The following is a 26,927-nucleotide window of genomic DNA, read 5'->3' as shown; positions in this document are numbered from 1 at the left end:
GAACGCAAGATGCATTTTGGCCTTTCTGGGTCTTTGCAATATCACACTGTGGCAGCCGGCCACAAAAATTTGTCACCCCTGGTATAGGGAAACAAAACATTCACTGATGTTGTGTATAGCCGTCTGGCAGAATAAAAACCCAGTATAGTGGTGATTTGAAACCTAACCACCAGATACTTGGTCAGACACCACAAGCAAACCACCATAGATTCACATGATTGGTCCATACAGAATGAGGCTGTATTGTGATATGGTTTCCTTGATTGTTCAAGAATAAATCCTCTTGTCTGCTATAAAAATCGAGTTTGGTGCTTTTCTAATTGCAGAGTGTTGAAGGCAGCTGAGTGACTCGTGCCTCTACTCTTATCATGGACAATTGGGCAGACAACTCCATGTTTTAGGACACCAAACAGAACATTCTCACAATGTCTCATAAATAACTTCTATGGATGAGGTGCAATTTTTCTCTCTCTTCCAGTCAGTAAATATATATATGTTGTTCATTGTAAATAACCAACACCAAATATCTTTATGTCCAGCAATAAATATTCAGTTAAATGGTCATGAGTTTGCTTTACTTATTATTCATGCAGCCAATGAAATACTTCTTTATTTCCTGCAATTCAAGTGACAAGCAACAAGCAACACCGGTATATGTAATTGAGGTTGTATTAAATGTATGTTTGTTCTCTTTTTTTAAATTTAAAGTAAATTTTGACCTGCCACTTGGTTGCAAAGCTGTGAATGAAAGCATCATGCTTTGTTCATCATCCTTTAAACCTCAAGAAGGTATCATGATCATTTGTAGAGTATAAATTCATGATTTGTGTTTGCTCCCCAAGAAGCCAAGTTCAGCTATACTTTGCTCCAGATGGGTTGGTATGTATCCTGTTGCTCCAATAATAATGGGTGTGAAGCAGGAAGTGTATCTTGGGTAGTAGATTTTCAATCTTTTCATTAATGGTCCATAGATGTCTTCTTGCTCTTGTATTTTTCTAGCCACATTGATGTCCAGAGGACAGCTGATTCATAACAGAACATACCTTTTCCTTGCAGCCCCATACAACATCTGGTTGGTTGGTTTTAACTTGGTGGCTGTTTTAATTTCTAAGTTTTACCATAATTCTTTTGATCCATTGGTCTCAATATAGTCAATTTCATCTGTGTTTATGTATGTATGTATGTATGTATAGGTGCAGGTATGTGATAAGAAATTTCCTTCCCAACCACATGGTTCCAGGTTCAGTTTCACTGCATGACATCTTGGGTGTCTTCTACTATAACTTGGGCTAACCAAAGCCTTGTGAGTGAAATTGATAGACAGAAACTGAAAGAAGCCCGTTTTGAGTGTGTGTGTGCATGTGTGTCTTTATGTTTGTATTTATCACCCCAATGCTTGAGAACTGGTGTTGGTTTGTTTACATTCCTGTAAAAAGAAACCGATGAAATAAGTACTGGGGTTGGTTTGCTTGAGTAACTCCTTCATGGCAATGCCCCAGTATGGCTGCAGTCCTATGACTGAAACAAGTAAAAGAGAAAAGATGTATATAGTGTGTGTCTGTGTTTGTCCTCCCAACATCGCTTGACAACCGATACTGGTGTGTTTACGTCCCCGTAACCTAGTGGTTCGGCAAAACTGACCGATAGAATAAATACTAGGCTTACAAAGAATAAGTCCTGGGGTTGATTTGCTCGACTAAAGGCGGTGCTCCAGCATGGCCACAGTCAAATGACTCAAAGATACATGTTCACATATATTGTCTTATCCCAACAAGGGATTTCATTTAATAGTTTGGTATTTGCTTCATTGTAAAAAACAATGTAATTTTTTTCTTTTCTTTCTTTACAGGGCAGAGGTTGGGAAATTTGGGGCTCCTGTGTGCATGTGCTCATTTCATCCATATTGGGTGGGGCAGAGAGAGGATTGGTGTCTGCAGGAGAAGGGCGGGGCAGAGTGAGCACAGATTGTGCCTTCCTCCTTTCCTTTCTCCTTTTTTCCACCTTTTCCTATCGATCTTCCTCTTTATTTTCATCTATCTTTTACTTCCACACTGGTCACTGCTGGTGGTGGAGGTGCAGCTTCCTTTCTGCTCAAGGGCTAGGTCTGCATATCTGCAGGTGGTGAAGGACAGTCTACTCTAATGTGACCTTTTTGGCCACATTTATCCAGGCCACCCTGAAAGGCCTAGAACAGATGATAGAAACTATAACAATTGAAGACACAATACTGAGGGTTAGAGAGGAGGGCAGGATCCCTCGGTGCGATAAATGTGGCCAAAAACAAGTGTCAAAAACTACAACAATCAACAATAAACACCTTTCAATAAACGTTACTGACCTTTGGAACAATGCACAAAATTGTATGAACAAGACGAGATGAAAAAATATCAATGTTAATTTATTGATGCATTTGGGCAAGTCTTTGACTGTATTATCAGATAATTGCAAAAACATGTTTAAAAAAATTCAAAACTCTGCCATAATCTGGTACAAATTCTTCATGGTTCAAAACATTGCTTACTTTTTACTCAACCTGATATATATATATATATATATATATATATATATATATAATACAAATGATATGTGAGCATATGCATATATACATACATATATGTACATACCTACATCTACATGTATATATAGATACATATCCGAGTACAGGACGTCAAAAAACGTGGACAAAAAAGGAACGGATACATACATACATACATATATATATATATATATATATATATATATATATATATATATATATATATATATATATTTATTTATTTTGTAATGAAAGAAATATAACAAAGTTACCAATCAAATATGTATTCTTTTTACCAACATAAGACCTTGGGAAAGGTTCTTCTTGAAGTAAATATTAACAGGATTATCATTGAAAAGAAAAGTTAGTTAGAAATTGTTGAAAAGTATCATGTCCAGCACATCCTACTACATTATATATGCCTGCAGAGGCTTCCCTATAAAACGGTTAATGGACACTCAGAATACACATTTCACCAGTGAAATGTTTTGTTTCTATTTTATGAAGATCATTTGGTGGAAGGGTTTTCACTAGAAACATGGTGTTGAAGCAATTACTTAGATAAAAGTTGTAATATTTCAATTCTAATTTTATTTTCTGTATCATTTGCATGTTATCATTTCTGACGACATGGGCATACTAGTATATATATATATATATATATATATATATATAAATTTGTAGTTTAGAATCAGTAGTTCTTTGACTGCTATTTCTAAATTTTCAGTATGTTGGAGAAGCAACTCAATGCTAATCCCTGTATATTTATGATGATAAATGGTTTTACCGATAAAGGTTTTTTCATACTGAACTACTTGGCAAAATTGTTAATTATTAATTCTATTATTAATTGACGATTCCCTGCCCTTATTCTTGTATATTTTATTTATATATATATATATATATCAATTGAAATGTATAATATTATGCATATATAAGTGTACATATATATATGGCGCAACATATATATATATATATATATATATATATACATATATATATATGTGTGTGTGTGTAAAGACTTTCGAGCGAGATCGTTGCCAGTGCCCCTGGACTGGCTCTTGTGCGGGTGGCACATAAAATACACCATTTTGAGCGTGGCCGTTGCCAGTACCGCCAGACTAGCCTTCGTGCCGGTGGCACGTAAAAGCACCCACTACACTCTTTGAGTGGTTGGCGTTAGGAAGGGCATCCAACTGTAGAAGCTCTTCCAAATCAGATTGGAGCCTGGTGTAGCCATCTGGTTTCACCAGTCTTCAGTCAAATTGTTCAACCCATGCTAGCACGGAAAGCGGACGTTAAACGACGATGATGATGATGATGATATATATGTATGTATGTATATATATATATATGTATGTATGTATATATATATATATGTATGTATGTATATATATATATATATATGTATGTATGTATATATATATATGTATGTATATATATATATATGTATGTATATATATATATATATATATGTATGTATATATATATATATATATATGTATGTATATATATATATATATATATGTATGTATATATATATATATATGTATGTATATATATATATATATGTATGTATATATATATATATGTATATATATAATGTATGTATGTATATATATGTATGTATATATATGTATGTATGTTTATATATATATATGTATATATATATATATGTATGTATATATATATATATATGTATGTATATATATATATATATGTATGTATATATATATGTATGTATGTATATATATATGTATGTATATATATATATGTATGTATATATATATGTATGTATATATATATATATGTATGTATATATATATATATATATATATATATGTATGTATATATATATATATGTATGTATATATATATATATATATATATATATATATATATATATATGTATGTATATATATATATAATTGAAATGTATAGTATAATACTTACATAAGTGTACATATATATAGATGGCAAAATATTCCAAGAAAGTTAGTTTGTGGATCCAACCAACTAATGGATAATATCTATCCAATATACTGCTGGTAGAATACCCAATTATTAATACACAAGTATTTTTTCATTGCATGGCAATTACATTACCAAGTGTAATTAATGGGTGAGGATAAAGAGTTATTTTACCATTAATTTATAGAGCAATAAGAAAATGGAGGGGATCAATAGGTGGTATTTATCAACTTATGGACATTAAAATATATATATATATATTAATTGAAGTGTACAGAATTATACATCCATTACTGCTGATCTTATTGATCAGTTTCACACATGGGGTTCAACTGAGTGTTAGGTAACAGTCTGATTATGAAACCCTGCGCTCTTCAGAGATTGCAGTTATGAAATAAAATGACTGCTCTCTATTGCTGGAAGTGAATAGACACATCTGATTTGTGGTTGCTGTGAAGAAGCTGATGAAATGAACTGAGCAAAGGTTGAGTTAAGTGTTATGTTCCATGGTACCAAAACACTATCTCTAGGGGTGTTGCAAGGCAGCAAGAGTTTTCTGGAAAAGAGTATATGGGAAATGTATTTTTTGTGTATTTGGTACATTGGGACATAACTCTTAGCTCAATCCTTGCTTAGTTTGTTTCATCATCTTTTTCACAGCTACCACAAACTGGATGTGTCTGTTCACCTCCACCAATGGAGAGCAGTTGCCATATTTCATTCCATAGCAGTCATCTCTGAAGCGTGCAGGGTTACATAATCATCGAACCATTAGTACAAAACTGACCCATAAGATCGGCTGTAATGGATATATAATCCATTACACTTCGATTAATATGCCCACTCTACTGACAACAAATATACGAGTGCATTTTTTTCTGACTTATGGATTCTTAAACGGTATATGTGTGTGTGTGTGTGTATATATATATATACATATATGTGTGTGTGTGTGTATGTCTTTGTGCTTGTCCCCTACCCTGGCTGACAACTGGTGTTGGTTTGTTTATGCTTAGCAGTTTGGCAAAGGAGACCGATAGAATAAGTAACAGGTTTAAAAATAAGTACTGGGGTTGATGTGTTCTACTAAACCCTTCAAGGCAATGCCTCAGCATGACCAAAGTCTAATAACTGAAACAAGTAGTCAGACATCATGAGCAGACCACCATAGTTTCATATGATTGGTCTATTAATCTACAAATCAACGAGAAGCAATGGCATGGATAGGTCTTCTTGAACATTCTAGAATTTGACTTCCAGTCCTCAATAAACGCAGTTTGGCATGCATTTCTACCAGCCAGATGACCTAGATAGATGATAGGAACCTTCGTCACCATGAATATATAGCACAATAGTTTTCAGTTATGTTGGGCAAGCCGCAGGTTACCGTATCAATAACTTGCCGTAAACTCAATATCTCTCCGACTATATAATTATTGCTGCTGTTATCTGTAAAAGGCTAACGCAGTTTGTCTTTATCTGTGATGACATAATCTTCATGAGTGTTGTTCATCTACTCCAACACGCAACCCAAGAAACATATTTACATTCATCAACTGTCACCACCACAGACCAGTCCAACAACCTTTAGTCAGTGAGAAGATAATACATGCATCTCCTCATACGTCTAATATTTACTTTGATCAAAGGTTATTAGTATTTTCAAGATTAGTATAATTTTAGGAAAGTAATGTATCCTCAAAAGCTATTATGTGAGTAGTTAAAATTATCAGCTTTTTGTTAAAGATAATGGAATTAGATAAGATGTTGTTATTCAGCCCCGGGTCTGCCTTATCGAGGGTTTCCAGTTGTGACTACTTTTTTGTTTTTGGTAAACTCGTGATTACTTTGTCAGTGTCCGTCTCTTTCTAAGACATAGGGAACTTGGCTGCTATTTCTTGCACCACATAAAAAAACTTTCGTGTTAGTGGAGTAATCAACTGGAGAGAGAGAGGTGTGAGGTAGAGAGAGAGAGAGCTAACTGCGAGGTAGAGAGAGAGAGAGAGAGGGAGGTAGCAGATAGTGTTGAGTTGTAAGAGAGGGAAAGAACGAGAGTGAGTGAGAATCACATTCTGTCTACATTGTTGTTGTAACATAGCTGTCAATTCATTCCACAATTTTTATCATGTCAGAGGTAAGTTATTTCACATGTTGTCTGTGTTTTCTCTTGTCTGTTATTTACTTAAACCATTGTTAATTACAAACTAAATATAACCGAAATTTAACATGTTTTACTTAATGTAGTGTGGTTGAGGTAAAGCCTCATGTTAGAAAGACAATGCAGAAGAGATGGGTATCTATTGTATTTGATGAATGAATTAAGATGACTAATAACTTTCAGTGAAGCCGGTGAGAAGTAGTATTGATTTTAGTAGTTTTAAAGAGGTGTGGACTGAAAAGAGAGCTTCATGATTGTTCCATTACTTCTAACTTCATTTGACATCGATATAGTAAAACATTTTATATTTTTTGATGTCTTATTTCTTCAATCTCATCCGTCTTTTTATAGTAAAAATAGGCGAGTAAAGTTAATCATGTCCGAACTCTATTCTCTTCAAAGTAAAACTTGCGCCCAAGCCTCTCTCTTTGCTTTCTAAATGCCTTGTTCGGCCGACACAATGACATTATTATAATTTACTCATTTCGCCATCTTGTATATTTGTTCGTTATTTTCCTTTTTATATCTCATATCTTCATGTTTCTCTGGATTAGAACACGTTTATTTAAACAAAACCGATACCTTATTTCTTTTGAAAGAAATAAAAAGAAAAATCTTCTAACAATTGCATGCGTTCGTTGTTGGGCGGAGTTTTTGGAAGAGATACCCCTGCCTCATGGAGAACAAAAAGGGCATAAAATTAAAGAGGGTGTTAAAATTGAAATGTTTCGATAAGAATTCTCTCAGATTTGTGATTCCCGTTGTATGAAAAATATGAATTCTGAAATTTGAAAGAAAAACCCCACCCTTTTCCTATTCCAAGCAGTAGGAGGCTTTCAGACCCGTTGGTTACTCGTATTTAGTTGCGACAGAATCCAACTAATCAACAGCTATCCCTGGTTGGATTGGAACATTAATTAGATATGGAAAGCTTGAGCAATTTTATTTATCTTTTATATATAATTTTGTTAATTAACAAAAACCTGTCCCCACCTCGTTTAACGGTTTTTACTTGTTATCAAAACATTCATCATTTGGTGAACGAGAGAAAAGCGGCGTAATTTAAAAAAATAGAAAATCTAACTTGGCTTTTCTGAATAACCTAAACTAATTAATCCTTTCGACTATAGGCACAAGGCTTAACATTTTTGAGGGGTTAAATTCCAGTTTCTGACCCGGGCCCAAAATAAAAAATGGGGTAAAATAGTGTAATAGGTGTAAAACAACATGTAGTAAACGAATATGTAGTAAACGAAAATTTTTTTGCCCGGGTCAGAAACTGGAGTTTAACCTTTTGAGGGAGGGCACTTGTTCTCTCTCACACATGCATTATCTTTCATATACATGTACATCCAGGTTGTTCCAGCTGCTTGCAGTTAATTCTGTATGGCGTTCCCTCTTTTAATTGCTACATGTAGCTGGCTAACATTGTAACTTTGTACGTCTCTGGGATCCTAAAAGAGGACCTATAGTTATTTAGCCTGGTTTTCTGGTGCTCCAACATATTTCTGTGTATGTGTCCTTTTGTTCCTGCTACTGTTGGACACCACCTCTGCCTCAGTGTTGCATCGACCATCAACTGGGCATTGACTTTTAACTTTATATGAGTGTCTTGCATCTATGCAGGGTTTTGGGAGTGTTCACTAATATCTTTTTTACATTAGGCACACAGCTGAATAAGCCCCTAAGTTATAGCGATTGAATAATCTATACCTGTGAGATGGTGTGAAAAACTAAGCTATTAATCTAAGGAAGACCCGTTCTCACACAGGTTTTGACACTGAGAAGGGTAGGGCAAACCAAAGGAGCTTATGCTTTCTTTTGTGGGTGTTAGGTCATGGCATATAGGTGATGTGGTCCTTCAAACCATTGGCTGTGAAAGCCTTGTAATAGTGAGGACATTTGAAATCTTCTTACTGACATTACAATTTTTTTAAACACAATATAGGTGGGTGACAGAGGGCTGTTGACATACAACAGCCTTTCATTTACTTTGCAGTAGGGCCTATATATGTAACACTTTATCATGAGAAAGTATATTTCTTTTAGAATTAGTGTCAGTTTTTATGTGAAAGGGTAAATAATTTTTGAGACCCATATACCAGATTTTATTAGCCTTAACAGTCAGTAAAACTTATTTGTTTCTAAAGAGAGGGGGCAAAAAATAAATTTTGAAACATAGAAAATAAATAAACTAGAATAAAAAAATGTGGGCGAGGCAGGTTTTCTTTAAGTAGATAAACATTTCACACAGTCTCATAGGTATAGAAGAGTATCCAATAAAAATAACTTAAACGTTTTCTTCAGTGGTGAGCTTAGTGTAAATAAATAAAGATATTAGCGAACATCCCAAAACAACACACAGAGGTCGGATACTGAAGTAGGGTTAGCATTGAGTGCCCAGGTGCAGCTGTGTGGTAAGAGGTTTGCTTCCCAACAATGTAGTTCCAGGTTCAGTTCCACTTCGCGGCACCTTGGGCAAGTGTCTTCAAAAGCCTCAATCAACCAAAGCCTTGTGAGTGGATTTGGTAGACAGAAAATAAAAGAAACCTGTTGTGTCTGTCTGTCTGTCTCTTTCTCTCTCTCTCTCTCTTTCTCTCTCTCTTTCTCTTTCTCTCTCTCTCTCTCTCTCTCTCTCTCTCTCTCTCTCTCTCTCTCTCTATATATATATATATATATATATATATATATATATATATATATATATATATATGCGCATGGCTCAGTGGTTAGAGCGTCAAGCTTATGATCGTGAGGTTGTGACTTTGAATCCCGGACTAGGCTGTGTGTTGTGTTCTTGAGCAAGACACTTTATTTCACGTTGCTCCAGTTCACTCAGCTGTAGAAATGAGTTGCGATGTCACAGGTGCCAAGCTGTATTGGCCTTTGCCTTTCCCTTGGATAACACTGGTGGCGTGGACAGGGGAGGCCAGTATGTATGGGCGACTGCTGGTCTTCCATAAACAACCTTGCCCGGACTTGTGCCTGGGAGGGTAAATTTCTAGGTGCAATCCCATGGTTAGTCATGACCGAAGGGGGTATCAGCATATATATATATATATATACATCGAATCTGTCTGTCTGTCACGGTGATGTACTTGCATAGCAAGTGACTTGATCTGAGATCGTGTGCTGAAACAAAAACAATTGCAGCATGGAAGATATTTTGTAAGCCTTTCAAGAACTCACAAAAACTCTTAGTTTCACTTCAACATTTAATTTTCATTTGTGTCAAAATATTTTCGTTCCTTAAATATTTTGGCATGAGTGAAAATTAAATGTTGAAGTGAAACTAATGGTTTTTGTGTTTTCTCTCACGCTGCAATTGTTTATATCATCATCATTTAACGTCTGCTTTCCATGCTAGCATGGGTTGGACGATTTGACTGAAGACTGGTGAACCAGATGGCAACACCAGGCTCCAATCTGATTTGACAGTTTCTACAGCTGGATGCCCTTTCTAATGCCAACCACTCCGAGAGTGTAGTGGGTGCTTTAATGTGCCACTGGCACGAAGGCCAGTCAGGTGGTCCTGGCAATGGCCACGTTCAAAATGGTGTATTTTAGGTGCCACCTGCACAGGAGCCAGTCCAGTGGCACTGGCAACGATCTTGCTTGAATGACTTTTCACATGCCACCGGCACAAGTGCCAGTAAGGCAACGCTGGTAACGATCACACTCGAACTGTGCTCTTAACGCTCCACTGGTACAGGTGCCATCATGATTTCACTTTCACTTGCCCCAACAGGTCTTCGCAAGACGAGTTTAGTGTCCAATGAAGGAGACGTTGGCAGGGGGGGGGGCCATTCGAATTTAGTTCGATTTCGATTTCACTTGCCTCAATAGGTCTTTGCAAGCGGAGTTTAGTGTCCAATGAAGGAAAGGTACGCATAAGTGGGCTGGATACATCCCTAGCAGAGGCCTTGGATTTTGGTCTCACTTGGCTTGCCGGGTTTTCTCACACACAACATATTTCCAAAGGTCTCGGTCAAAAGTCATTGCTTCGGTGAGACCTAAAGTTTGGAGGTCGTGCTTCACCACCTCATCCCAGGTCTTCCTCGGCCTGCCTCTTCCACAGGTTCCCTCAACTGCTAGGGTGTGGCACTTTTTCACACAGCTATCCTCATCCATACCAGGGCAATCGTCTCTCTTGCACACCACAACTGATGCTTCTTAGGTTCAACTTTTCTCTCAAGGTACTTACACTCTGTCGAGTATGCACACTGACATTACACATCCATCGGAGCATACTGGCTTCATTCAATATATATCAATAGACTTGTTTCAGTCATTTGACAGTAGCCATGCTGGAGCATCACCTTTAGTCGAACAAATCAACCCCAGGGCTTGTTCTTTGTAAGCCTGGTACTTATTCTATTGGTCTCTTTTGCCGAACCACTAAGTTATGGGGACGTAAACACACCAACATTGGTTGTCAACCAGTGGTGGTGGGGACAAACACACACACAAATGCATGCATGCATACATACATATGTGATGGGCTTCTTTCTAACAAATCTGCTCATAAGGCTTTGGTTTGCCCAAGGTGTCAAGCAGTGAGACTGCATCCGGAACCGTGTGGTTCAGAAGCAAGCTTCTTAAAACAGAGTCACTCCTGCATATTTATACACACATAGCATCGTCATCATTGTTTAATGTCCATTTTCCATGCTCGCATGGGTTGAACAGTTTGACAGTCACTGGTAAGGTCGGGGCTGAACTAAGCTCCATTGTTTGTTCTGGCATGGTTTCTACAGTGGTTGGCATTAGGGTGCTTTTTATGTGGCATCAACACATATAAGCACATTAAGGAACATATGGACATAAATAGACACAACATGCATACACACTTGTAGATACCTACATATTTACAGATATGCAAGAAGCTTGCTTCCCAACCTTATGGTTCCGGGTTCAGTCCCACTGCAAGGCACCTTGGGCAAGTGTCTTCTACTATAGCCTCAGGCCGACCAAAGCTTTCTGAATGGATTTGGTAGAAGAAACTGAAAGAAGCCCGTCGTATATATATATATATGCCTATGCATGTCTTGTTGTCTGTCCTCTCCTTACTGCTTAACAACCAGTGTTGGTGTGTTTGCATCCCTGTAACTTAGGAGTTGGGCAAAAGAGGCTGATAGAATAAGTACCAGGCTTAAAAAATAAGTACTGGTCTCAATTCGTTTGACTAAAAATTCAAGGCGGTGCCCCAGCATGGCGACAGTTTAATGACTGAAACAAGTAAAAGACATATATGAATATAGACACATACATATAGACCCATACATATATATTTATATAAATAATATTTTTATAAACAAATCCGAAAGGCTTTGCGAGTTATATACCTATACATATATATATATATATATATAAATATATTATTAGATATTAGGTAATAAAACAAATGGTTTATACCAGGTAGCTTACACATTAACCATATATATATATATATATATATATATATATATATATATATAAATATATATACACACACACACACACACACACACAAGAACTTTCAGACACATTACATGCATGTATGTAGATACACGTACGTGCACACACACACACACATACCTATAATTCATTCAGTTCAACAACTGGAAATCTTTTGTCACCAATAAAATCAGTGTCATCATTGAGTTGGTGATTGCTATTGACCTGTTCCTCATAAATTATAATTGATGCCAATCAATGTTTGTGGAACTTAAAATGTCATTTGGAAAACTGTATATTTCTATTTAAAACTATCAGTTGTTTATATTTAAGTGGCAAAGTCAAATTATTCTGGGTATCAACACTGGATATGGATAACATGATGTTTTGCAAATCATAGGGTTCTCTAGATTGTGCCATCTCAGCCTTCATTCTCCAAACCTTCTTTTCTACTTCATTCATAGTTCTTCTGAGGAAATAATATAATCCAGATGTTTTTGGATAAGGAATTTTTAACTATTTTCTTTTATAAAAATTTTTAGTATTATGTTAATTGCAAAGACTTTCTTTTAATAATGAAATAATTTAAATTTGTATCTTGAATTATTTTTATTTATCTAAATTTACCACAAACATTTTGGCTCTTATGTTTCATAATAAACCCTAAAGTTGTTTACTTTTGCTTTTCTGGTCCCTTATGGACAAGGAGAGTAAGTGTTCATAATGCTTTAACAATCAATGGAGAAACCTTTATTTTGGAAATAGATTTTAACTACACTTGTTCCGGTAGCTACTTGTGAACCAAATCTGCTATTGAGTTTCAATTCTTTTTTGCAACTATTTTATCTTTGATTAGTTTTACACTCTAGGAGTAACATGGACATCTTCTTTTCTAAACATGAGTCCCTCTGCCAAATTCAGATAGAATAGTGTGATTAAAATAACTTGAAATTACATATTGTTCTAAAGCTACGTATAGATTAAGATTATGTACATATCAATTCTTATCTTCTCAATGATAATATCTATGTAGGTTAGTGTGGTTACATTTAAAGTGTACTTCATTTATGAAATCATTACTCTTATTATTACTATTTTAACCTATGATCTATCTTTTATCATTAGTATCACAATATTCTCCTTGAATTTTACTTTTTTTTTCTCTGATATGTTCACTGAACATTTAAAGTGGTTGAATTTAGTTAGTTCAGCTTCAACTTTAGGCCAGAATATACTGTGAGGAGTGAAATATAGCATATTTAATTGATATGGATTAGAAAATATGTAGGAGATGGGCAACACATTTTCCTTATAAATCTTGGAATGTCATTTGCTTTGTTACTGTTTGACATGTTTGTGTCATAGACCACTATAGGTTTTTATTTCTGCACAGTGAGGGATAAAAGTTATTAGCGAGCAAATACAGCATTATATAATGGTAATAAACAGAGTTTGTTGTCCTCTGTCTTGCTAGTTTCTGACAAATTATCCAATCTATGCCAGCGTGGAGGATGGACATTAAATGATAATGATGAAAAATAATAAACTTATAAATTGTTGTTTCATGACTTTATCCTGATGTTCAAGAAAGATTCAGTACATTTTGAATGTGTAAGTTGACAGTAATTTTAAGCAGAAGCTTTTAAGCAATTTAATTTGATAAAAGTGTAGTATGTTGGAATATCTTTAGGTATTTAATGTATGGGGCATTAAAAAACAAACTAGAAATATACAGTGATCTCTCCCTGCTCTTCTGTCTTGCAAATTACATTCTTTTATTCTTTTACTCGTTTCAGTCATTTGGCTGTGGCCATGCTGGAGCACCGCCTTTAGTTGAGCAAATCGACCCCAGAGCTTATTCTTTGTAAGCCTAGTACTTATTCTATCGGTCAGTTTTGCCGAACTGCTAAGTTATGGAGATGTAAACACACCAGCATTGATTGTCAAGCGATGTTGCGGGGACAAACACAGAAACACAAACATATACACACACACATATATATATATATATATATATATATATATATATATATATATATATATATATACATATACGACGGGCTTCTTCCAGTTTCTGTCTACCAAATCCACTCACAAGGCTTTGGTTGGCCTGAAGCTATAGTAGAAGACACTTGCCCAAGGTGCCACACAGTGGGACTGAACCCAGGACCATGTGGTTAGTAAGCAAGCTACTTACTGCACAGCTACTCCTGCATCTGGTAACCTTACTAGTGTTGGTAGCATGAAAACAAAGCATCCAGTACACTCTGTAAAGTGGTTGGTGTTAGGGAGGGTATAAAACCATGCCAAAGCTGACATTGGAGCCTGATGTTGCTATGTGGCTTACTGGATTTTGTCCAACCATCCAACACCTGCCAGCAAAGAAAGTGGATGGTGAAGATGATTAGAAAAGAGTTGATTAGTAGGTAAAATTCATCACACTTTACTTACTGGTTGCTAAAATTTATTATAGTTTATATTGGCCGAAATATTCTCAAAATATTAATCCACACTTAGAATTCACATTATTTAATAAGAAATACCTAATTTTATAACATTAATGATAGACAAGTCAAAATGCATTGTTAATTAATTTCAAATAAGAGATAAGCTATACATTTGATCTAATCAATGCTGTTTGCTGTGGAGGCTAATTGTGACTGAAAGATTAGAAACACTCTCTTTCTACAAGGGCAACTTTATGCATGAGAAAGATACTGCATAAATGAAAGCTGATAATAAAATTGATTGAAAAATATGAATAGACAGAACGATTGATTTAAAAAAAATTCATTTATAATTGGTGCAGTATGGCTGTGTGGAAAGAAGTTTACTTCCCAACCACATGGTTTTGGGTTCAGTCCTACTGTGAGGCACTTGGGGAAAGTGTCTTCTATTATAACTCTTGGGGGACCAAAACCTTCTGAGTGAATTTGGTAGATAGAAACTGAAAGAAACCTATTGTGTGTGTGTGTGTGTGTATATCTCCTACTGCTGCTTGGGAACTGGTGTTTGTAAACATCCCTGTAAGTTAGTAGTTCAGCAAAAGAGACCAATAGAATACTAAACTTAAAAATAAGCTCTTGTTTTGATTTGTTTTCTAAACCTTTCATGGTGGTGCTCTGGCATGGCTGCAGTCCAGTGATTGAAATGAGTAGAAAAATAAAAGATATGATATACACTCATGATTTATAATTATAAGGAATCATATTGCACACCACTATTGGAAATGAAATACCAAAAAATATGTTGTATAAAATGCACTATTTAGATAATTAACAAAAAAAATTAAACTAGTTATAATGGTATTACTGAGATAAATTTCCTAAATTATCAAACTGCTTCAGAATTGGGGAAGCATACACCACTGTCTGTTTTATTTATTTTTTTTTCAAACTGGTTTTGAATTTCCAAGTTTTGAACATTGGAGAATCTGTTTTGATAATTTCAAATGAATAAATGTATTTTTGTTTGTTTTTTTCTAAAATGTTGTCTTTGAACTTAAAATGGTGTTGGAAGTAAAAGAATAATTGTATAAAGTTAACATAACTATGCTTTTTATCCTTAGAAAATTGGTTTGTTTTTAATGATGTATACATTTAGTTTTGGTGGTTTGCTGTGCTTGAGAAGACACATCAAGATCAGTAAAATTGTGGTTGTCGTTGCACATTAGCATGTCCCCTGGGTGCTGGTGCCACATAAAAGCACTTGTGCTGGTGCTGTGTAAAAGCACCAAGTACACTCTGTAAAGTGGTTGCTGTTAAAGGCATCTAGCCCTAGAAACCATATCAAATTAGGCATGGAACCTGGACAGCTCTTCAGCTTGCCAGTTTCTGTCAAATCGTCCAACCCATGCCAGCATGGAAAACAGACGTTAAATGTTGATGATGATGTTACCACAGGAGAAAATATTTTAGTGAGAATTTTTAAAAAAAAACAATTGCTCTTATTTTACTTATCAAGTAATTTTTTTTTAAAAAAGAAAAAGGCCTGGTTTTTATGCTTTGAATATCAGACATGTAAGATCTGGCAATTTTTCTTTTGTTCTTAATTACATACATCAATTAATATAATCTTAGAATTGTTTAATAAAATACAATATTATATAAAATGTATATATATTGTGAAAGAATGTTAACATAATAAATGATATATATTGCACATATATTAAATGATATATTGACTGAATAGCCTCAAACAGAAACTAAGAATATTTTGTCATTTTGCTGTTTTCATTTTGCTTCTGAATTGTTTTGATGTTTTAAGATGCTAACCGACTTTGAGTGCTACAATCTAATCAAAACATTAAAGAAATAGAACAAACATTTAATGTATTAAATATTTCATTTACTCATAAGTTAGCTTGAATAGAAAATATGACATATGACATTCTGAACTAGGAAAATGAATAATGTTTAGTTTTCTTGCACCCAGAATTTTTTGGTTTAAAAATCTGGAAATATTGTGTATATCATATAGGAATAAATATGGTATTGATATCTGTTATAGCTGAATCTGAACTACTGTAAATATGCTGAGAAATCAAAGAAGAAAGCATTTGGAAATGGAAATTATATTTTTTGCAAATTTTTTTCTATTTTGATATTGTACAATAAATATTAGGGTTACCTAATCTTGCAACAAAATATAATTTGATTTTAACAAATACTTGAAAAAGTAATTTATTTTTCGATAAAAAAAAATTTTAATTCTATAATACAAATAAAAAAACTTTGCACAGAATAAGGTATGTATTGTAATATTTGCTTAGATTGACTATTGTTTTAATTGAAATTGATTAGTATTTTATAATTTTCATTATTGTTAGATTTCTTTTTGCTGGTAAGAAATAAAATAGTATTGTTATTTCTAATAGAAATTTTTTTTGTAGGAATTCACAAAAGCTGCTGAAGAGGTGAAGGGGCTGAGTATAACTCCATCAAATGATGAGTTGTTGGAATTATATTCTCTCTACAAACAAGCTACAGTTGGTGATATTAACACAGGTGATTATTATTAGTGATAGCATTTTTGGTAAAGTGTAAAATGGAATCATTAGTTACATAAGAAAAGTACTCCTTTAGTTGTATATCCATTGTCAATTTGAACTTGTTGGATTGGATAAATCTGCTTATTGCTTTTTCTCTCCAGTTGAAATCTTTCCATGTTGTAAAAAAAGACAACTTATTTTAAGATATTATTTTCAAAAACAATCTAAAGCTCATCCTCATAAAAATCTCTCATGTCACACTGATGCAACACGGGATTTTCAATTATTAATGTTACTTGGGCATCATTTTTGCACTTAACTCTTTATGCCATTCACATTCCCGGGTGACTTGTGATTTCTCTATTACATACTTTTTGTTACATTTCTAATATTTCTGTTGAATTTATTCAATGATATTTACTTGCCACTAAATCATTTAAAGAGCCACTGATCAATTTATTGATTAACTCTAAAACAAATATGGTTAGAGGATTGAACATTTCCTAATACATATCTCTTATAATTTGTGATACAAAGAGTTCCTATTTCATTTTTTAATCCTGCTTTGCTGATTGTATTTGAATTTTTCCTCCAATTATTGTCAACTTGAATTCATATTTTCTTTTAATCATTTATTGGTTTCAAAGTTTGGAGTGTGTTCATGCTGGAGCACTGTCTACAAAGAATTTTTAGTTGATTATATTGTTCTAATTTCTAGTTTAGTCTAGTACTTTTTTAACTGATTACTTTTGAATAATACATAATACATGGAACTGGCCACACTAGTAAACATAAATACACAAATACAGACACAAACAAATGCACACACACACACACACACACATTGCTGCACCCTCTTTGTTGCACACTCCATCCTCCATCTCATTCTCTACCTCAACCACCTTTTCCACAACTATTCTTGCTTGCACTAAACACTACAAATTTCTAACACTCTCATCCTGTCCTACCTGATGCCACTACACCCACCCTTTCTCCACTCTCTCTAACCCAACCCGTCCACTGCTCTCACCCTTGTTCTCTCTTCCCTGCAGCCGACACTCCACCTACCACTTTTTCCTCTCTCTCTCCTTCCTGTTTACCACTGCCTCCACTACCCCTTCCCCATATCTCAACTTCTCTTTCCTTCACCCTACCCACACCAATCTGTCCATCCTTTCTCTCTGTTCCTCTGTCTTTGCTGGCTTTGTAGTGATGACCATGACTTCGAAACACAGGTCCCAACTCATGGCTTACAATTTCATTCAACAGGAATACTTCTCAAACTGCCCTTGCCTGTGCCCAGTCTGTTGACCATGCATTGACTCTCTCTCCCTGCACCTACCTTACCTTTACCTGCTTCTGTTTGCCCATTACCTACTACCCCTCAAACTCACCATTCTTCAGGTTTTCTGCCAAATCCAATCTGACCCCCTCCATTTCCTACATCTTTTTTAATCTCCCCTCTTTCCTCCTTCAAACATGCCCATAACCTAAACGATTTTTTAGTCTGTAGCTTCTTCTCCACTCCTGGTACCAACCTAGCTTCTTTTGCTCTTATCCATGTTGCCACACCTGTCCCTAATGATACCATTTTTCATCTATGTTGATGCGGTAACGAGATCTCTGTGTCCATGCGTAGCCTGGTGTGAACAAGTAAAGTGGTGGTGATAGAGGAGCTCAGGAGTTTGTCTCTCTTGTTCAGTGTGGCACCATGCACTGAGTTTTTGGACTTTGACAGATGACATTACCATGAGAGCATCTCATCTGCTGGACCAGTTCCTTAGTTGATTGGTATGGATCCTTGCAGATGAACTCATTCAATTGATCCTCACTAAACTGAACAAGTTAGCCCAAATGTTGAGAATCTGTGGGGTTAAATTCTACTCCTTGAAGAATGTAAACCATTCCTGTGCAGCACTTTTAGTAATAATACTTTCTCCATACACAGTACAAATGCCTTGAGTGGCTTCAACAGCTTTGAAATCTTGATTGAAAGCAAAGAGAAGCCGGTGTTGAAAATGCTTATTTTTTCCAGCTTGGTACTCCATTGTTGTATATCTGAAAAGAGATAAAATTTCAAAAATGATGAACAAAAGTTGCAGAGAAAGAATATATCCCCCCCCCCCCGCATACAATAAAAATAGTTTTTTGGTAATTCAAATAATATTGGAAAGAAGTGAATAAATTTATCTGATAACCCAATTATACACTTATATATATATATATATATATATATATATATATATGGGAGAATATACAAATAATAACAACAGACGAGGACAGGTGGTGTAAATAACAAAAGTATATATTAGTATGACGCTCGGGAATACGGAAAGTATATATATATATACATACACACACATACTTGTAATGGGCTTTCTCCTAGCTTCCATCTACCAAATTTCAACTGCAAGGCCTTGGTTAATGTGAGCTTACAGTAGGAGACACTTGTCAATGTTGGTGTACTATAGGATGGAACTCAGAACTATGTGGTTGTTCAAAGAACTCTTTAACCAAATGGTTGGCTGAATGAATGAAGCATATGATGAATGTACAACTGCAAAAATAGAATAAGATTCTTTTTGGCATGAAAAGTCAGTTCTGACATTTCAGTTGGAATTCTTTTTGAAGAAATGAGAAGTGTTGAGAAATTTAAGTAAAAATATGGAAGATGAGTTGTAGAGCAAGGAAAAGGTGACGAAAGGGAATTGGAAATTTGTACACACGCACATATATAAAATAAACCCATCTTTTGTTAGTTTCACTGCTGAATATTGTATTCATCTGATTAACCAAATTCCTTACTTGTTGAATGTTAGTATATGTGGTAGAGTACGCACTTCTACACTTGCTGTACTCCTGGGGCATAATCAGTATGTCACTTTGTAACAGTTTTCATCTACTCAATTTTATCCATAAGGCAGGTATCTTCTGTGAAATTTTTAAAATAAGAGTTTTAGGTTTTATTTTACCTTCAAGAAATCAAATTTTGAAATTGTTAATAAACTTTGGATGAAATATAAATAAATTTGTAATGTTTTATAATATTGTATCAAACTAGACAGATTTATGCTTTCTTCAATAACCAATTTTTCTTTATTATTTTCTTTTTTCTTGCAGAAAAACCTGGCATTTTGGACATGAAAGCTAAGGCTAAATGGAATGCTTGGAATGATAGAAAAGGTGAATAAATCAACTATTTGTGTTGGAGTTATAAAGACATTGATTTGAATTTATAAAAAAAAAAAACTGCTTGTTCCATGTAAAATCCTAATTTTGTAGGCCTCTAAAGCTATGAACCAAAATTGAATGTTGTATGTGGTAAATTTCCTCAAAATTTCTATGAAATTTTCAACAATAAATATGAAATAAATGTTCTTTATAATATGGGAAAAAATAATTTCACCATTATCTTCATGACTGTTTTCCATGCTTACGTGGGCTGGACAGGCCTTCTTCAGTACAGAATCTTGTCTCTTGTAATTCTTAATCATGTTTTTTATGAAGTTAGCCTTTTGACACCAATCTTCATCACTTGTTCCTGTGTCTTCTTCTACAACTCACATTTTTAGCCAGTTGTCATCCTCCATACATATCACTTATCTGTACCAGCATAGTATTTTTAGCATGCTATGTCTGATTCTTCTTATGTCCCATTTTCTCTCAACTCATTTGTGCTCTGCCACTTATGTATACTGGTATTACATATCCAGTGTAATCCAGAATTTGATTGCCTCATTTCTTTCCAGCCTTCACTGATGCTCTGTATAAACTGCCCATATTTCACCCATGTGCAACATCACACTTCTTGTACAAGCATTAACTTGCCCTTCATTCAGAAGGAGATTCTGTTGGTTGCCAGCAGAGGTAATAGCTCTATGAACTTTTTCACAACATTCTTATGCTGGCTATTATACTTCTGGAAAATTCACGTCCACCGAGGTAACAAAAGCTATCATTTCTTAGAAGCCATCTAAAGCATGAATTGAGTGGTGACAAGCAAGCAAACCAGCAGAGATTGTGGCTCGTTGATTTTTGCTGTTGTCACTTAAAGCTTCATACTTATGAACCTTTCCCATCGAGTGAAGATGCTTCTCTATAGTAGTGTGGGAGCATTCCATTTTCTCTGCCAGTTCCCTTGTCGTTTGATGTTGCGAGCAGCTTTTGCGGCCTTAGAACCTTGATTAAAGGTAAAAAGAAGGTGTCAAAAATGCTTATTTTTCTTAACTTGACATTCCATTTTAATGATCTGAAAATAAATAAAAATTAACTAAAATTAACTAGAAAGAAAAAACAAAAAAAAACAAAATAGATTCCAAAATGATTCAAAAATAGAATTCTTGAAAAAAATAGATTCCAAAATTAAAAAAAAACAACAGGAACTTAGTTGCCAACCCAATATTTGCTGTCGTTTTATTAGATGTTTTCATTAAAATATCATTTTTATTTAAACCTAATTTTGTATTCATTTAGTCTGCTTTTGAATTTCTTAGGAACATCAAAAGAAGAAGCAGAGACCTTGTACATTAAAAAAGTTAAAGAGTTGAAATCCAAACAAGGATAAAGTTAAACAAGCTCTGTAAGTAATAACTAAAATTTTAAAGTACAGTCTATGCAATTATTTTTTGTACAATTTATGTATTTAACTATTAAAGTGCACTGGAATCAGTAATGGGTGTCTGAAAATGATTTAAATGAAGTTTTTTTTTTATTCCACTTTCAAATTTGGTGAAGTATTCTTCAGTGTTTTTATTTGATTCAGGTACTTTTTCTTTTTATTTCAATTTAGTTTGATTAGAATTTTCTAGTATATATATAGTTCTTTAAAATGGTTAGTAATTTTTCTTGTAGCTTTTAAATTTGAATAGTAATTTTATTAAGTATTTGCTTTCACATTTTGTAAAGGTGGCTTTGAAAATTAAACTTGAATTTTATGCCATTCCTTTACATGTTGAATATCTGATCGAGGTTGAAAAAAAAATTTGTACCAGTAAAATAATCTCTCTGATAAGCTTGTAGACGCCCCCTGTCTAGTTTCTCTGGCTGAAGAGGAGATAACCACTCCAAAATGCTTGCATCCCAGTCTGGGCAGGTGGTGCTGTGAGCTAATTTTAGTGTATTTACACCATTTGTCTATGGCAAGAAATTTTGTCCATGACAAAACTCAGAGAATGGCTTGAATATGCTCCAAACATATTTGAACTGGTTATGACCTTGTATTAGTAATATTAGGACTGTTTCCATTGATTATGGCCTGTCTTTGCCTATATTAATTTTGTACCTAATCAAAAGAAATCAGTGTTTAACCTTTACAAACACATTTTTGTAACATTATCATGTTCTTTCATCTCTTTCTTGTGATAAAAGGGCATATAGATGGAGGTGTGCCTGTATGGTGAGAAGCTTGCTTCCCATCTACATGGTTCTAGGTTCAGTCCCATTGCATGGCACCTTGGGCAAGTGTCTTCTACTATAGTCTTTAGCCTTGTGAGTGGATTTGATAGATGGAAACTGAAAACAAGCCTGTCATATACACACACACACACACACACACAGGTCAAAAATAAGGAGTGCGTTGCATTACGTGACTAATATTTTCAGAAGTCAAATATGTATAGTAATAAACAAATGAATGGAAAGACATATACTAAATGCATAGATGAATGGAGAACAAACACAGAAGGTCATCAGTTTCTTGATACCTCAGTCAGTGACCATCTGTGTTTGTTTTCCCTTTATTTATGCTTTCAGTGCATTTAGTATGTCTTTCTGTCCATTTGTTCATTACTATATGTATATACGTAGATATATATATGTATATATTTATCTATGTGTGTGTCTTTGTCCCCCACTCCACCCTCATCACCGCTGGTGTTAGTGTTTATATTCCCATAATCTAGTGGTTTGGCAAAAGAGACTGATAAAATAAGTACTAGTTAAGTATTTAAGAGGAACCATTAAGTACAATACTTAATTTTAGCATATTATTAAAACTATTTCATACATTTGTCTTCTAATTGAAAAAAGATTGATAATGCAATAATTATTATAAAGGATGCAAGTTGCAGTATATTGCTGTTAAGGAATTGCATGCACAACTTTGTGTGTACATGCAACCATGCACACATCATTGACAACTTTCAGCCTGAAGTTTAACTATATCATAACAGTTTATTTACTGCATAGTCAGAAGTCATCAGTTATATTCTGGAGCGATGCTTCATTTTTGAATACATTGTATAAACTTTACTTCATTTATTATCTGTCTTGGTCATAGATGTTAAGTCGTTTTCTCACTCATTTGCCCTTTTCTTTATAACAAACAACTTAGTGCTATATTAACTGTAGTTGCTAAGAAGCTTGAATGTTAATGTATTTATGGCCTAGTGGTTAAAAAGTTTATTTTGCCATCAACTGGGTCTGGATTTAATTTCATTGCTTGGTATCTTGAGCAAGTGTCTTTTACATTAGCTTCAAGTTAAGTTTGATAGATAGAAACTTGGAATCTTGTCATTAAAAAAATAAGTAAATGAAAGAACAAAACAAAACAAAACAACAACAACAACAGAAAACAAGCGAGATGGTAGAGTTCATTCTTCTGAAAGCATATGAACTGGGTCTGAAGATTACAACTTGCTATAATGACCTGCTGTTGCATACTATTGTGACCCATGTTATGATTTCTTCCTCCTTTACTCTCACCAATCTCAGAAGTCACAGGTATTGCTTTTCGTCCCCTGACAAAAAGAAAGAAAAACTTTTTATAAGCATTGAATAGATATTTCATATTTAAAGATATAATTTAATCATTTACTATTGTATGTGTCTAAAATGTGCCAGTCATTTTAACAGATAAATTTCAAATGACTTTCCAAAACAAAAATATATTATATAAAATGTTCATTTCTTTTCATTTTGGTCTGGGTTTGGTTCACTTTGTGTTTCGTTCTAACCATAGATGTCACATATGTGAAAAACATCGAATGTATTAATTTTCACTAAAAAAAAATAATTTAGTTGAAATTTATTCTGATGAAAACGTGTCCAGTTGAAATTGATGAATGAATTATCTCCCTTAGCCTGTTTTCCAAGTTTTCTGCAGAAAATTGATATATTTAATATTTAAATTTTCTTTGACAAAATATGCATGCACCATATTCTGTCCTACAAACTATGATGGTAGAACAGCTTTAAGGAAGGTTAATAAGAATATTTAGGAATTGGAAAAATAGATTGTATATAGGGGAAGTAAGCACAAATGAAAAGTTGGCTTTGGGATGTGTTTTGCTACATGTTTAAACAACATGATCTTGGGTCAGAATACACTGTCGTTATTAATTATATTTTAATAAGGCCACTGGCTGTTTGAGACACTACTGCCTGATTAGGCTATTAATAAGGCCAAGGAAGTCTGAAATAATGTGATCTGATAGTCCCGGAAGCGATGGCAGATGATTATCTCCTGCTGGTGATGCAAACACGAGTGCTTATATGCACCACAAGCTTATGAGAAGTTCTCTCATGATAACTATTGCAGTATTCTCTGTTCTAACACAACGTCCACTTTTAAGTGGGGATAAATATTACTTTTTACATTATAACATATCTGATACATCAAATCAAGGTGTCACACTCCTCCAGCATTAAATGAACGACCTTTATTTAGATACTTTCTTAAGTAAGGCTCATCAGGGCTATATAGCAATAGCAATCAAATTCATAGATAATATTTTGACTGTAGCTTTATTTAGTTTCTTTGGTTGAAATTTCTAATTAAAAAAAAGTTTTTATTCTCCAAAATTGAGGAAGGTGTGGTAGAACATGAAATTGAAATTCAATAAAGAAAAATTTGGAACTATTTTTATTGATTTAGATTTTTTTTTTTATTGTAGTTGTATTTCAGTTTCAGATTAAAAATTTGATCATCTCTCTGAAAGTGGTTCACTATTTGCTTAGTTAAATTATTTTATTATCACCTTGTGTTATTTAGTAAATTTTATCTGATATTATTTATGCAGGTTACAATACAACACACATGCTGAATCAACTTAACCTTGTCTTGTTAGTACACATATTATTTTGGCCTCTTTGAATCCCATCAAAACTTTGTTCTTACCTATTTCAGTTGTAATTAGTACAGCCACTCTTAACCTTCTCAATAATTGGGACCATTTGACATTGTTTCTAGATATTTTAATTTCAAATTGACATTCCCATGCCGGAGTAATTCTTCAATAATATGATTTATAAAAATCCTTTTCAGGATTTTGTAGATATTTTAACTCTTCATTGAATAGTTATTCCTTAAATATATTGTATTTTGTTAGAGGGATGACTAATAAATTGAATGTTATTTTTCATCTGATGTGTTAGGTTAGTGTCCACTGCTCTATGAGCATATTTAGTATAAGACTTTTAACATGGCTGTCATTCCTAAAGCTTATCTATAGTAAAGAAGACTGAACTAGTTTATGTAAAACACAGACTGCAAATTAATAATGGTTTTATTAAAATTCTATAACAAAAATATGTGAATTTTATTAGACATGTAAAAGTATATTCTTGAAGAGATTAGTTATCTTAGTGCAAACATGGTTGTCTAATAAGTGAAGTTAGTTACTTTTTTAACACATGGACACTTTTTCCAAAATACAGTAAGCAGTATATATCTATCGATTAATTTTGAGGAATATTCTAAATTCTATTTATTTCTGTTTTTCTTTCAGTGACCTGATAGAGCCAGGATTTGATTCCTTTCACATCTGCAGCCATTATGAACATCTGTTGCTAAATTAATTTTTTTCTTAAAATTAAAATAATTTCTATAATTTTCTGTTTTGACTTATTCAATTTCTTGCTTCATTGTAGCTATGTTTTGTTCATTGAAATAGTTGAAATCTTTTACTTGTAATATCCTGTTCTGGGAGAAATAATTACCCCTGAGCAAATTCAAAAACACCCAAACTTTGATGTGCTTGTACTAATAGTACATAATCATTTTGAAATAGTGCAGATAAAAATCATCAATTTCTCAGTTTTTTTCTATGCTGGTTTGGGTTAGACTAATCTGGAATACACTGTCTGTCCATGGGTTGCACAGATTTGGTATAAAGTGCTATTTCTATGAAGCCATTTACAGATCACATCAGTAATGAACAACAATGACTCTAAAGGATATGTTGGGTAACACTATAGTTTAAATTTTCATGTACAAGAGGTTATTCATGAGGAATGAAAAGTCGATCTAGGCTCTTGGAAATCTGTGATGCAAATAACCTAACCAGTTGCAATACAACTAAAAGATACTGCTAGCCATAGGTTCAGAGAAGGTCTAGGTGACTATTATGTTGAGAAAGTGGATATAGTGAGTAATAACATAAAGACAACAGGTTGTCTCTTAAGAACTAGAACTTTCAAGAGACCAGATCATCTGTGGTTGGAACAAAGTACTAGCCAGACAGAAGGTGATGTGGTGGTTGAATGGTAACAGTAGAGAGAACTGTAAAAGCCAAAGGACAGGCCTGGTATCAGGCATCTAGAAATTAGAATATCATACAGCAGACAGCTGGTATATAGAGCATGACAAGAAGCAGGAAGTAAGATGTTTACTTATGTTATTTGATCAGAGATTTAAAGTGTTCTGGATTGCAAAGCAGTGTGTCAATATGAATTGAGATGTTGGGGAAAAGTCTGTTCAGAATGACAGCAGCTCACTGACACTCTGAAGAAAATGACTTGGAAACATTATTATTGACTGTTGAGGATGCATAGGAGAAAAAGAGACTACTCAACAGAAGGAATGTTCTAGAAAGAAGCAGCTATGGATGCATGAAGCA

At 34.1% G+C, this 26,927-nt stretch overlaps 1 protein-coding gene across 1 annotated transcript; it reads left to right on the top strand.

Moving 5' to 3' along the window:
• The first annotated feature begins 5,791 nt into the window (after nt 1–5,791).
• LOC106875673 (acyl-CoA-binding protein) lies at nt 5,792–25,924 on the top strand. The gene is made up of 5 exons (XM_014923914.3): nt 5,792–6,641; nt 16,993–17,107; nt 20,212–20,274; nt 21,585–21,670; nt 25,818–25,924. Exons 1-4 carry the CDS (start codon nt 6,633–6,635, stop codon nt 21,653–21,655), a joined length of 258 nt encoding a protein of 85 aa, XP_014779400.1. The 5' UTR covers nt 5,792–6,632; the 3' UTR covers nt 21,656–21,670; nt 25,818–25,924.
• The last annotated feature ends 1,003 nt before the right edge of the window (nt 25,925–26,927 follow it).

Source organism: Octopus bimaculoides, chromosome 8, assembly GCF_046866305.1.
Source record: "Octopus bimaculoides isolate indiv1 chromosome 8, ASM4686630v1, whole genome shotgun sequence".
In the NCBI taxonomy this organism is placed as follows: domain Eukaryota; kingdom Metazoa; phylum Mollusca; class Cephalopoda; order Octopoda; family Octopodidae; genus Octopus; species Octopus bimaculoides.
The sequence above is the reverse complement of the archived record's forward strand: the minus strand, read 5'-3'. Positions and strand labels throughout refer to the sequence as shown.

Bases quoted from the DNA above. Each gene is read 5' to 3' on its own strand.
- LOC106875673 (XM_014923914.3), top strand. The intron at 17,108-20,211 runs GTGATTATTATT...TTTTTCTTGCAG, and splicing joins AGTTGGTGATATTAACACAG to AAAAACCTGGCATTTTGGAC. The intron at 20,275-21,584 runs GTGAATAAATCA...TGAATTTCTTAG, and splicing joins TGCTTGGAATGATAGAAAAG to GAACATCAAAAGAAGAAGCA.